Source organism: Bombus fervidus, chromosome 3 (genome assembly GCF_041682495.2).
Source record: "Bombus fervidus isolate BK054 chromosome 3, iyBomFerv1, whole genome shotgun sequence".
Taxonomy (NCBI): Eukaryota; Metazoa; Arthropoda; class Insecta; order Hymenoptera; family Apidae; genus Bombus; species Bombus fervidus.
The window spans coordinates 3,536,830-3,550,057 of record NC_091519.1 but is presented as its reverse complement, the minus strand read 5'-3'; the positions used below and the strand labels follow the sequence as shown (position 1 = coordinate 3,550,057).

Genomic DNA, 13,228 nt, shown 5'->3' with positions numbered 1-13,228 from the left:
ATCAAGTGCGCACAATATCAAGTTGTGTATAACGAAATAACAATAACATATTAAATTACAAAAAAAAATGTATCAGTAATCACAGATATGCGAATATAAAATCGCTCAAAAACATTCTTCTAGCTATGAACACACAAATGAGACATCACAACAATTTTTAGTCGACAAATTGTATTGATAATGCATCCAGATGTGAGCAATTAGTAAACGATCGTGAAAATAAAATGAAAACTAAACACTATAATAAATAGCATGGAACCGCACTATAACACTGTAAAAACGCGATTACATAGCAAGAAACGCTGCGTGATTCAACCTAAACCTATTATGCGTTCTCGCCAGGCCGCCGGTCTGACCAGTTATGTTCGTTCGTCGAGCCGTCATCTCATACGTACGCTTCGTTCTTTCAATCCCCACCACTAGGTCTACATCTCGCTAATACGCCCTCGCACTGGCTGAAACACACGTCGGCACGGCGTATTTCAGGAGCGTAACTAGTAGAATCACTGCGAGGGCGCTCTGTTCTTCTGATTCCGAGGCAGGTGCCACTCTCAATACACGATACTTAATACGACTATGCGAGTCAGTACAAGATCCTACGAAATAAAACAATGTTGCAGCTAACTTCAAGCGTGTTTCGACAGGTTTATATATACACATTAGGTATGTACTTTTGCCAACATTGAGAATCTCGACATTTCATTATTACGATATCGAAATTTTATTGAGAGATTTATATGCCGTCGGAAAAATTTTTCAAATGCTTAGTGGTTTTCAGATACGTTATCATAGTATAATAATACATGTAAAAAAATTTCTTGACATAATTTTTAAAATCCTATATCTATTATAAGAACAATAATATAATAATTAAATAAGTGAAGAATGAAAATGAGGAGGAAGTAATAAATAATATATATTTATGCACAGGCATATTGTATTATATATAAAAGAGTACTACGCCGCCGTAATATATACAGTTTAATACCTACTTTTGATTCATGTTAGCGACATTAAAAAATGAATATATTTGTATATTACTTAGAAAAAACATTTTGTTCTATATTTCTTAGATACATAGTGGATATTTATTACATAGACATATCTGATTTGGTCGATACATAAAATTGAACACCTAATACTGTAATGTATTTGACTGTACGACACAACGTCACAAGGCAAATTACTGATCACGTATAGGGTACAGCACACCCTTTGCACGCCGTAGTGGCACAGCTACACTTCGCCACATCGATTTTACCGGCTCGCTTGCACTCACACTCGGTCGACCCGTTCACTGAAGGAATGTCTCATATGCCTCCCTCCGACTCCCTTTTCCTCCCCTTTACCTCTCCTGACCCTACCCCTACAAAACCTCTCCGTCACTCAGTTAGCTCTCTTTCTAACTTGTCCTCCGTCCCTTTCCACCAAGCTCGCCAACTTCTGCTTGCCCTCTCCTCCTCCTCCTTCTCCTCCTCCTCTCCTCTGCTTCCTCTCGCAGGTCTCTCGATCTCACTTGGTTTCCCTCTCGCACTCCGGCAATTTCTCTCTTTCTCTCTTCCCTGTCTGTTGTGATCGTTGGGCAGTAGCGCCGTCGCGGGGAGGTGGAGGTTGCACCTTTTGCCGCATCTCGGAATCTCGCGCGTTGCTCATTTGCCGTACATAGGAGAGGAGAAGAGAGGCAAGGAAAGCGGGAGTGCGAGAGCAGCCAAGAAAGAGAGAAAGAGAAACCTCCGCTAGGTAGTAGTATGCGAACAGTACGGTGGTCGGACAGTTCCAGTTCCGTTTCGATTAGGCGAGACTACGCTGGGGTTTTTGGCTCGCTTGTGGCCCGTGAAACGTACGCGTAATGCCGTTTATCGTGGCCATTGACGGCACTTGGTGCTGCTGCTGGTGCTGTTGCTGTTTACCCGGCGCGCTAACTGCACGCCGCTTTTACAAGAGGAACTGCATAGTTGAAGAAGATACGAAGTGAACCAACTTCGTGAGTGTTCAAAGGATAGCTTACGTGTGGCGTTTGGATCGTTCGATACGATTTGGTGATTATGCTCATAGAAGGGTCAAGTCGTGAGGCATAGAGGAGTGTACTGTAAAATCCGCATGTCCCGATTCACTGGGTTCGTATATGTTACTACTTCCCATGTAACCTCCTTGCTTATGCACACTAACGCAAGCGCACATAGCAAAGCTAACTTAAAGGCAAATCGCTGCCGGAGAAACGATTCCCCGGCCCTCTAGCCCAGTTCCGGGCACAGACATTGATCCATCGATAAGGAAGTTTCCTATCTTTTGTTGGATTGCTGGCATGTTCAGTAAAGTGCAAGAAAGTGAAACGAATCACCCGTAAGCCATAAAATCCTTACCTTCGTAATTCATCGTTATCCTAATTTAGATACACATAAGTTTTCTGCATTGCAATAGGCATAGGTTTCGGTATTTGTAATCTATGTATGACTGTAATTTAAATCGAATTTTGATTCTTCATCTTCTTACTTCTACTTCGTAGTATTTGTGATGAAGTAAGGATGAGCGTATACCATGAGTATTACGTTAAAGCATCACACGTCCGCTGTTATTTTCAAACAATCTTGTTACTCGATAATCTCATGGAGGAAATTATATTTCTTCATATACTACGATTGTACATATTTCCTTACACTTGTTTCCCTAAAATTCAATACGATTTTAGATATTTAAATAAAATTTGAACATAAGGTTTAATTTCTAATAATTCGAAGACAAGTGATATTTTCATAAAAATTGCGCTTTTATCTTTTTATTATTTATATCTTGATTTTAATTAATTATTAATACAATACGCTTTTAAGTAAATACAGTTTTAATATATTTCAATTAATTTAAGTATTCAAGGATATTATTATTGTTGCTTTGTTTATATGCTTTATTTGGCTCTTTTTCTTCACTTTGATAAAATTTAAAAAATCTCATATGAAGATAGCAAAGCATTACATTTTCAATAAGATGAAGACATACGTATATAAGTAGAATGCGAGTGTTTCGTTTATTCAATAAATATATTGCAATTTTGTGATACTCAAGTTTACATGTTCTTGCTTATATTTACGATTATCGTACTGATATATTATATATCAAATGCGACACATTTAATGATTAATGAACGATATGAATTTGAGTAAATCTGAAATTTTGAAGTATGAAAGAAATACTTCTAATACTAGCGAATAAAATGAAGATGACAGAAGTGTAACCTTATAAACGATTCATCTATATTTACAATGCCTTGTGGCAGCGATACTTTTAATTATAATAACGTGTGCACATCAGTGACAGAGCGTGGAATTCGAACGTGTGCGTTCCGCCTGGCAAACGCGCAAACGCGTGACCGCGTCCATGAGAACTTACCATTAATCCGGGTTCTTAACCGCGCGCGGAGTAAACGTGGCTGACACGCCGCCGATGATAATAATAAGAGTGCGTAATTTATCGAAGAATCGACGTCACAAATCGGATGACGTATGTGTCGTCGCGGTTATCGTTGTTGTTCATTGAAGGCAGTTTGCCTAGCGGCTACATTTGGTGCGTATGCAGAAAAGTATGTACGATAGGAAAGCCAGTTAACTATCCGACCTGACCAGAGTTCGGATGTGAAACAGTGAGTAAAACTGCCCCCTTGCGGAGCGCGTCCGTGGTTCCCAATCTAACCACTCCTCTGCCATCGAGTTCTTACCTCCTACCCCCCTTCTGTATCTCCCATTCTCTCTGTTTCTCTACTTCCACCCCCTCTCCATTTTCCATCGCCTTTCCTCTTACCTCTTCTATAGCTCCGTAACTCCCTGCCCTTCCGTCGTTCCCCTCTGTTAGGGTCCTCCATTTTGTCGTGATTCCTCTAGCTCTAAACATATATTGGACATTTTGTTCATACTGTACTATTGTCATTTACATACAAATTGTGCGCGAAACCGTGCTTATGGTTGACATACTGTCTATTAGCTCAAACAGCAAATACGACTATGGGGCTCCACCATAGGCTATCCTGGAAGGTGTCACTTCTCTCTCTTTCTCTCCTGTACTGTCTTTTTCATTCTCTTCTTTCTCTTTTCATTTCCCATTGAATCTACTTCTTTCTCCTTTGCACATCCTTTGTTTTTCTTTTTTCTTATTAGTCTTTCTCTATCCTAAGTTTCCTTCTGTATAATAAATCGTGTCTTAATAACATGCGATTTTTATTATCTAGTATTTTGTACGCCGGTATGATTTTCGAAGTGTAACCTCTACTGAAAGTAACGAATCTTGATTCACGTTGCGATATTTTTCTCCATGTTGTTTCTTCTAGGAGGCTTATATTAAATTTTGCGATATAAATAATTGTACGAAATAATAGCTTTTACTCTGTGTGGTAATATTTTAATAACCATTATTTTAATTTACCACCATAATGGTCGTTTCTCTATTTTGTTGAAGTATTTGCAAATAAGAATATTTCGGCTATTATTTTATATCAACATTTTTTTCTCTTTTTTTCATTTCAGATGTCTGCTGGGTCACAAATTCAGATGGCACCTCAATCAACTGTAAACTCTGGTCAGTCAGTTCATAGTCAAGACTCGAACATGAGCACTGGTAAGTCTCAGTATATTTTTATTTTATTTAATGATAAAGACGAACTTCCACCTAATAATTAAATTAAAAATAGCAAAAACATTTTATAAGCTTGATTATTTTGCAATAACTAGGCTCATCACATAGTGATAAGGAGGTAGATCCAAATACTCCAGAAAAGGTACCAAGAACTCCTTCGGAAAGGAAAAGGAAACGTAAAGCTGATGATGGAGGTGGGGGAGTTACTGGGGGACCTATAGGAAGCAAGGGGTCTAGATCTGTTGCTGCTCTTGAAAATAAAAAAATAAACGAGTATTTTTCAAAGCATCATTTGGGTAATAGCCCCATTCGGCATGGGGGTGCTAAAAGTCCTTCACCTCAACAGGGATATCCTATGGTAAATATAAAATATATACATATATAGATACATAGACATACACTACTTATATCATTTCTAACATAGAATTTTTCATTTCCATAATATGATTATGACTCTGTGACTTTTTCCTTTACATCCTTTCTGATATTTTGTGTAATTATTTTTCAACAGTATCCACCATCGCCTCAACAACTCCTTTCACCACAAGTAACAACACCCAATTCTTCAGTGGCAGAATTTTCTTCACTGATGCAGCCGCCAAGACCTCATCCTCAACCTCCACCTCCTCCTCCACCAGCCTCAACACAACCTGCAGGCTCAATGGTCAGCAAGCAGGTGCAGGTAAGGCCTACCAACCTCAGTAGGACAAGCCAGGTCAGGCAAGCGAAGACTAACACCCCAAATGTAAGCAAAATTCGGTAATTCCTGCAAGCATTTTATAAGAAACGACCCATAAAAATCTTGGCTATAAATAGTATAATTTTATGTCTAAATTTTTAAAATTTCTCCATAAATGGTAAAAAAGTTATATAATTTAAACTAAAAATTTGATCTTGTGTGTCCATGTAACATGCAAATACTTAACCATAATTTAGGAGTAATAATTATGTAAGAAATTTTATATATCTAGAGCATACATATTCAAAATTAATTTATTTATCTCTCAAAAAATAATTGCATTCCTTTGTAATATCATTTCTTTTCATTAGAAGATATCTTATTTACAAATATTATTTACTCCTTTTATTTCATGTTTTACATTTTTCTTGTTATCTCTTATTGCAATTTGGTATAAGAGAGTACATTTTATACATTTTTATATACTTTAATTTCCTAAAATTAGTTTCGTAATGGGCATTTCTTGTCAGATGTTTGTAGTAAATTTGCAGCTAACTTCTGACTGGACTGTAGCGCTGTATCCATTTGTTATCATAGGAGTGCAGGCTACCTTGTAATGTCACTCCTTATTTAATAAATTTTGTTTTGCTTTTAAGTCATTAAAATTGTTTATTTCCATTTATTTCAATTTCTAAATTAAAAATAGGTGTGCATGTTTGCCGTCTTTGACTTGGTATTTGGCTATAGTCTTATGTTTCAAAAGTGATAAAATTAAAAAAAAATTGTTTTATAGTGTACAATGTATTAATTATTATAGAAAAAAATATGTATAAAATATACAGTGTCCTACAATTTTTTACATGCATACCTTAAATCATGCATACATTTTTGGTGTGTTCCTTGCTGCCTGTGTGGTAGTTCTGTTCTATCTATATGTTTGGGTTTTGCTCTGTAGTTTTACTTTTAATAGCAAGAGGGCTGGCCTATTAAATTAAATAACGTGTAGAACTAACTTTATCACAAATTTCTATCAAAGATGGAACTTTGATCAATTTTGTAAATGAAATTATCAAAAATTGCACTAAAACTGAAACTGCATGTTACATCCATTTGGGTGCAACAAGGTATCTGGTATTTATGAACTATGTTGACAAATGTATCAGATGTTACAGTAGTTTGTTTGTATTTATTATAAAATGCGTTATTTACATTTCAGACAGAACTTACTTGCCAGAGGATACAAGAATTTGAAACTCAAGCCTCTTCAGACTTAGAATTACGTAACAATAAAATTGATGAATTAAATAGAGTAAGTAAAATAAATTCTGAAATGTGCTATGAGTGTAAAATTATACATTAGTAGTAGAAATATAATGGGAAAAGCATCTTTCCAAAAAGAGAAATGCATAAAAAGCAAAATATTTTTAAATGTTATTATTATTATTTATTATTATAATAAGATTTATTTGTATTTGAATTTTCATATAATTAATAGTACATATCTTCTTTTTCAGACAACTGATGAACTTAGGCATCAAATGGCTAATCAACAAAAATTAATTGAACAGCACAAATCTCATATAAATAAGTGTATAGATGTTGTAAAGAAGCTATTAAAAGAAAAATCAAACATAGAAAAAAAGGAGGCTAGGCAAAAGTGTATGCAAAATAGACTGAGGTTGGGACAATTTGTAACTCAAAGGGTGGGTGCAACGTTTCAAGAAAATTGGACGGATGGTTATGCGTTTCAAGAATTAGCACGACGACAAGAAGAAATTGCAACTGAACGGGAAGAAATTGATAAACAAAAAAAGCTATTACTCAAAAAAAGGCCATCGAACAGTGAAACTGGTAGGAAACGTAGTCAGCCTCAACCTTCTTTGCATAATGGCACAGAAGCTACATTCTTAAAGCCAGATGCAGTACCTGGATCTTATACGTGGCAAGAGTATTATGAAGCTGATGAAATACTCAAGGTAATAAATTTTTCGGATTGTTATTTGTAATAAACGTAGTTTTGACATAATTTCATATATATGTCGGAGATGAAAAGACACCGGGCCCCCCCGTTGGAATTACTTAGAAAACCCCAATACTGTAGCATTTACAAATAACCCAAACACAATCGTTCGAAACTTGAGATAATAAGCTTAGGCTCGAGACGACAACTGGTCGCCGCAGTCACGGGATGAACGTTCCACCTAACAAAGATATAGAATTGCATAGCTCTCCTTTAAAGAATTGGCCGTACCGACACTTAACAGTAAACATTCCAACGGCCCTGTGGCTTGCCACACACAGACCCCATTCTTTGGGCAAGATGATCGCCAGATATCGATGCATTATTCACAGTTTATGTTCAGCTAGCCCGAGGACCCGCTGCAAATCTTAGGATTTAGTTAACTAAAGTCCTTCAGATTGACAAACAGTCTTTACTCTATCAACCTGTAAATCTGTCACCTATTACGGGAAGATACGGGAGATCTGCTTTTCTCACATACGACGCTTTCTGCTAGGAACTCTCTCTCAAGGGCGGCTAGCATCCTTTTCGAACCGCCAACATAGAAATTAACCAATTAACAGCAACGTCCATTTCCTTCACCCTCCGAGCAAAGGCTTTCCTCGACGAATCCGATGATTCCGTGTCCTTAGGCACACCCCATCATAGTTTTCCTCTGCAGCGTCATGGTGACGGAAAGTCATTCCCTTTCTTGTAGTCTCATTAGCCAGTTACCTAGTGTGTTTGTACGATCGGTGAATAATCCACGTCTCAACAAAGAGCTAACCCAGCAATCCTTGTATCGCGAGGAGTAAGTCGAGTCCGACTTAGACTTTGAAGCAAAGTATATCCGTTATCCCGTGGACCGTGGATTCGTCATTGTCATTAGCGTCTAGTTACCGCGGCCACTTGTCGATCTTGTACCATCTATACCTGTGTTAATAAACGTTACCTCGATTGTGCAACAACGATGAATAACCCAAGCGAAAATTCATTACACGCCCCTAATCCAAGTCCTAACGCCAACCCAATATATATATATATATATATTGTCTTTTTAGTTAAGACAAAGTGCGTTGAAAAAAGAAGATGCTGATCTGCAATTAGAAATGGAAAAACTCGAAAGAGAACGAAACTTGCACATTAGAGAACTGAAACGTATTCACAACGAGGACCAATCGAGATTCAATTCTCATCCTGTATTGAATGAACGTTACCTTTTATTAATGTTGTTAGGAAAAGGTGGCTTCAGCGAAGTGCATAAGGTATAAAAACGAAATTATTAATTTCAAAATAACATTTGTTTTAGTAAACAATTAATTAATTATTTTTTAAGTATTTCGCTTTTTACAGGCATTTGACTTAAAAGAGCAACGATATGTCGCTTGTAAAGTGCATCAACTAAATAAAGACTGGAAAGAAGATAAGAAAGCTAATTATATTAAGTAAGTACTTTTATAATGAAATTTTGTATTTTGAAATTAAGCAGTTTAATTAATTAATAAAATAAAAGTAATAACAGTTTCACAACAAAATACATATTTAAAATAACACTAGTTTTAATTATACATAAGTGACATTAATTATTTTCGTATAAGGATATATTTTTACATTGTTTTAAAATTTTTACATGTATATATTTTTTTATTCTTTATGCAGGCATGCGCTACGAGAATACAATATACATAAAGCTCTTGATCATCCTCGTGTTGTGAAATTGTATGATGTGTTTGAAATTGACGCCAATTCTTTTTGTACTGTCTTGGAATATTGTGATGGCCATGATTTAGATTTTTATCTTAAGCAGGTGTGTATATTAACGTATTTTTCACATAATATTTATTATGTATTACTGTAATTAAATATTTTATTAAATATTTTCAGCATAAGACTATACCTGAAAGAGAAGCAAGATCTATTGTTATGCAAGTTGTATCTGCATTAAAGTACCTCAATGAAATAAAACCCCCAGTCATACATTATGATTTAAAGCCTGGTAAATTTCTATTGTATATAACTTACGTTATTTTTATTATATAAAATTTAATTTTACTTTTATTATATAAAGCAAAATTTTTAATTATATACTATTATTGTTGTAATTTTGCAGGTAATATATTATTAACTGAAGGTAATGTTTGTGGTGAAATAAAGATAACAGATTTCGGGTTAAGTAAAGTAATGGATGAGGAAAATTATAATCCAGACCATGGAATGGATTTAACATCTCAAGGAGCTGGTACCTATTGGTATGTACTTCCTCATTTTAGAGACATACTTTATGACATTAGGAACATTTTTATATTTTTCCATGTTAAACTTGGTTAGTAATATGCATATTTTACATAGGTACCTTCCACCAGAGTGTTTTGTTATTGGTAAAAATCCTCCAAAAATATCATCGAAAGTTGATGTTTGGAGTGTAGGAGTTATATTTTATCAGTGTCTATATGGCAAAAAGGTATAATGACTATTATACTACTATAGTAACTGCATAACATTGATTTGCTATTAGATTGACATTAAAGATTTACATTCTAAAAACTGTTTTTAGCCTTTTGGACATAATCAATCGCAAGCTACAATTTTAGAAGAGAATACAATTTTGAAAGCCACTGAAGTTCAATTTGCAAATAAACCAACTGTTAGCAACGAAGCAAAGGTACCCCATTTTAGTATCAATTCATATGAATTAGAAAAATTTAATTAATTGTAAGTATGAAAATAAAATCCTAAATTTATTCATAAATGTTTTTACTTTCAGAGTTTCATAAGAAGTTGCCTAGCATATAGGAAAGAAGAGCGCATAGATGTGTTGACATTAGCTAGACATGAATATCTACAACCTCCAGTGCCAAAACATGGCCGTCAAGCAAATAATCAGCAACAACAGCAACAACAACAACAGATTCAGCAGCAGCAACAAACCTCATTTAGTATTGGCATGTTTAGTGGTATGAACGCGTCAAGCAGTTCGTAGTGGAAAAAAACTAAAGACAAAATCTTCGATATACTAATACATGCCAAATCTTGAACATTGAATTGCACACCATCTCATCTTAGGAACATAGCGGTTGCTATAACGAATTGTAAATACTAAAAACCGGATAATATCACCATCACCAATGCCACGATTACCACTACCACTACCACTCCACTACCACTACCGCCATCACTACCACTTCCACCACACCTTTACAACTATACTTACAGGCCAACTACATAGGACATTGCAAGAGAGATGCGAGACTGGTCGCCGCAAGTCCAGAAGCTTGCGTCTTTCTACAATACAAGCTACATTATTCAGCATGACAAAAATGTTGTGTTCGTAAATATTCAATTGTATTATCGTTCCTTGTATCAAACAGTGGGCTGACTTGATAATAGTGTTTAAAAAGAAATGAGAGAAACAGATAAACATGTGATAAGTCATTGTGAATTAAAGTGAAGTTCAAATTAAGAAGAAAAGGAAACAAAGGAGTATAGCGACGGAAATCATTACAAGTGAAAATTACTCGGTGAAAATAAAGAGAGCAACGGAAGATAAAATATCCGAGGCAAAGCGCGTCAAAGCAGTGTAGAGGGACTTTGCTTTTACGGAGACGTTCCTCTCTTCTGAAGTTACGTATGGATGAATGAGTGTGACGAAAGATTGTTAAAACTAGTGTGCGTGTATATATTTATACTATATATATATATATACTAATAAATCCGATATAATATATATATATGGTGTAAAGAACAGGACAGCATTGACAGTGGAAAGACAACTGTGGTGGATCCTCGCATGACCTCCGTGCAGCCAAGTATTCCATGAATATTTGACTGCACATCATGTTACTTTATTCAAATATTAACATTATTACTTATATCATGACTAATAACGATTAACATACACACACGAGGAGATTTGGTTGGTTGTTCCTATTCTGAAATGAGTGGGCTTATCTACACCGGATTGATTGGTCTAAGGTTTGAATGCAAAGAAAGTAAAAGAATCGCGATGCTCCCAAATAAAAAAGAACATACAGAATCGCAGTCCACGGTTTATATGCTCCATGCACATGTACATTTTTAATCCATGATTTTCTAATAGAGTGATTCATTTTTTTCTAGAGTGGACTTCGGCGCGATAATTATGATCATACATTTTCGTGATATATAACAATTCTTATAATCAGGCATTAAAAATTTTTAAAGTAAGATTCATGATACTGTACCGACCTGGTTGCTATTTCTTTATTCATAATTTGTTTTATATATGTACGTTATATATAGATAATTATGAAATAGAAGATTAAGTTATTTTATCAAGTGCCCTTGCTTTGTATTATAGTCGCGTCTGTCGACAACCTGCAGCTTTTGGGAGTACTAGAAAGTTGTTAAAATGTTGTAAGTTGTTGGTACAATGTGGGCACGGTATTGGTTGATAAATCAATACCAACGTGATTGGCAAAGAATGGTCAGAGGAGAATACATTACAAGTCTGAACAGAGTCTACTACTAGATCCATCGCTTCTATTCTAAAAGCCAACCGTTCCTGCTTCCCTCTCCTATTTCTCTTGCGGTTTTCAAATTTATTAAACAGGAAAGCGTATACTTTTAAAATTCCTCTACGAGGAAGTGCTTTTTGTAAACTAAGTTCGAAGACAAACTAGTCAGAAAATGAATAAATTCATTTACTTTTTCTCCGAGGACGGGTATGCATAATTGTCAAATTTGAAAATTTTCAATTTTTCGGCATATTTATGTAATCATCGTTTTCATATAATTAAAAAATTAACTGTAATCGAGCAAAAATTCCCTAGTTCAGAAATTTTGCTTGAACATGATGGTTAAAATAATCGTGATTAGTTTTATTATATTCTATTATATTTATTGTAGTTTAAAGTGACAATTGGTGCATACTATTCTTGGGCAAAAAATAGCATATACTTTGGCCAGTAAAATTTACGAAAAACACTTCTTTTAAAAAATAAAGGATATCGTTCTGCTACCACAATAAATTGCTACCGGGAAAAGATTAAATAATTTAATAAGACGTCAAACTGATGAAAGAACGAAAAAAAATCATTTAACGAGCATTTATTCTATGAAATCTCATTTGGGATTATTTGTAATGATAAAAAACGAAACGAATCTGCACCAAGCAGTGTTTATATGTTTTGCGATAGAAGCAATTTTGCATTTGTATATAGTGAAGACTCCTTAAAAATGCATCGTTAATAAAACTATTAAATGCATATATCGAAAACAAATTTTTATCCAAGGAATAAGATTTTTTTCATAGAAAATTCATTGCACAAATATTCAAATATTGCCTGATCAGATATATTCTTTAAAAACTACGGGTCAACTTGAAAAGAAAAGCATTACATAATAATATTTCCTGCTCTATGTGCTTTTATAACTATATGCATGCTAGAGTTTGGAGTATTATTATGTATTTTAAAAAAAGAGGAATTTAAATAATTCTTTAATAAACAAAGTTTTTTTTATCGCCCTTGCGTGTCAGCATAGTCACGATCTTCCTCATAAACAACAGGAATTGCGTCGAGGATGCTGTATGAAACGTTATAGCAATAAATTTACGTATTTGTGTATAATTTAAAGTTAGTAAACTTATTAATTAAATATGAATCACATATAACAGTGTATATTTCTCCTACAATACATATGTGTGGATATAAAATTATTTTCTTTCATTAGGTAAATTTTTGGATAGGGACATGATATGAAATATTATTTCTATTGAATTTGATTAGAATATTTGTATATAAACAACAAAACATAACTTTTTACTTATACTTAACTCTAATTATAATATAAAATTATGTTAAAATTATGTTTCAAGAAGTATATACATACACATACCGAATGATCTGCTGGAAGATTTTAATCATTCTAGTCTCAAGGGCTTTTATGGGGTT

The 13,228-nt window shown here is 34.6% G+C and overlaps 2 protein-coding genes across 13 annotated transcripts in view; one reads left to right on the top strand and one right to left on the bottom strand.

The window, feature by feature from the left end:
* The window catches only part of LOC139986030 (uncharacterized), an 81,893-nt gene extending 78,032 nt beyond the window's left edge, over positions 1–3,861 (bottom strand). The window contains exon 1 of the mRNA XM_072001046.1: positions 3,854–3,861. The gene's annotated coding sequence lies outside the window, so the exon portion shown is untranslated. The remainder of the gene's footprint in view (positions 1–3,853) is intronic.
* Tlk (Tousled-like kinase) overlaps positions 1–11,804 on the top strand; it is a 30,846-nt gene extending 19,042 nt beyond the window's left edge. For 4 of the 12 annotated variants that reach the window (XM_072001006.1, XM_072001002.1, XM_072001003.1 and 1 more), the window contains 13 exons: positions 4,512–4,602; positions 4,716–4,978; positions 5,132–5,365; positions 6,516–6,608; positions 6,814–7,275; positions 8,360–8,563; positions 8,652–8,743; positions 8,958–9,105; positions 9,183–9,294; positions 9,409–9,547; positions 9,648–9,759; positions 9,853–9,960; positions 10,063–11,804. In XM_072001006.1, coding sequence (XP_071857107.1) covers positions 4,512–4,602; positions 4,716–4,978; positions 5,132–5,365; positions 6,516–6,608; positions 6,814–7,275; positions 8,360–8,563; positions 8,652–8,743; positions 8,958–9,105; positions 9,183–9,294; positions 9,409–9,547; positions 9,648–9,759; positions 9,853–9,960; positions 10,063–10,278 — 2,274 coding nt within the window. In that variant the 3' untranslated portion in view covers positions 10,279–11,804. Of the gene's footprint in view, positions 1–1,519; positions 2,118–3,405; positions 3,635–3,888; positions 4,023–4,236; positions 4,379–4,511; positions 4,603–4,715; positions 4,979–5,131; positions 5,366–6,515; positions 6,609–6,813; positions 7,276–8,359; positions 8,564–8,651; positions 8,744–8,957; positions 9,106–9,182; positions 9,295–9,408; positions 9,548–9,647; positions 9,760–9,852; positions 9,961–10,062 lie in introns of those variants that run through there. The other 8 variants (XM_072001013.1, XM_072001010.1, XM_072001007.1 and 5 more) reach the window with 8 other exon arrangements.
* Positions 11,805–13,228: the final 1,424 nt, after the last annotated feature.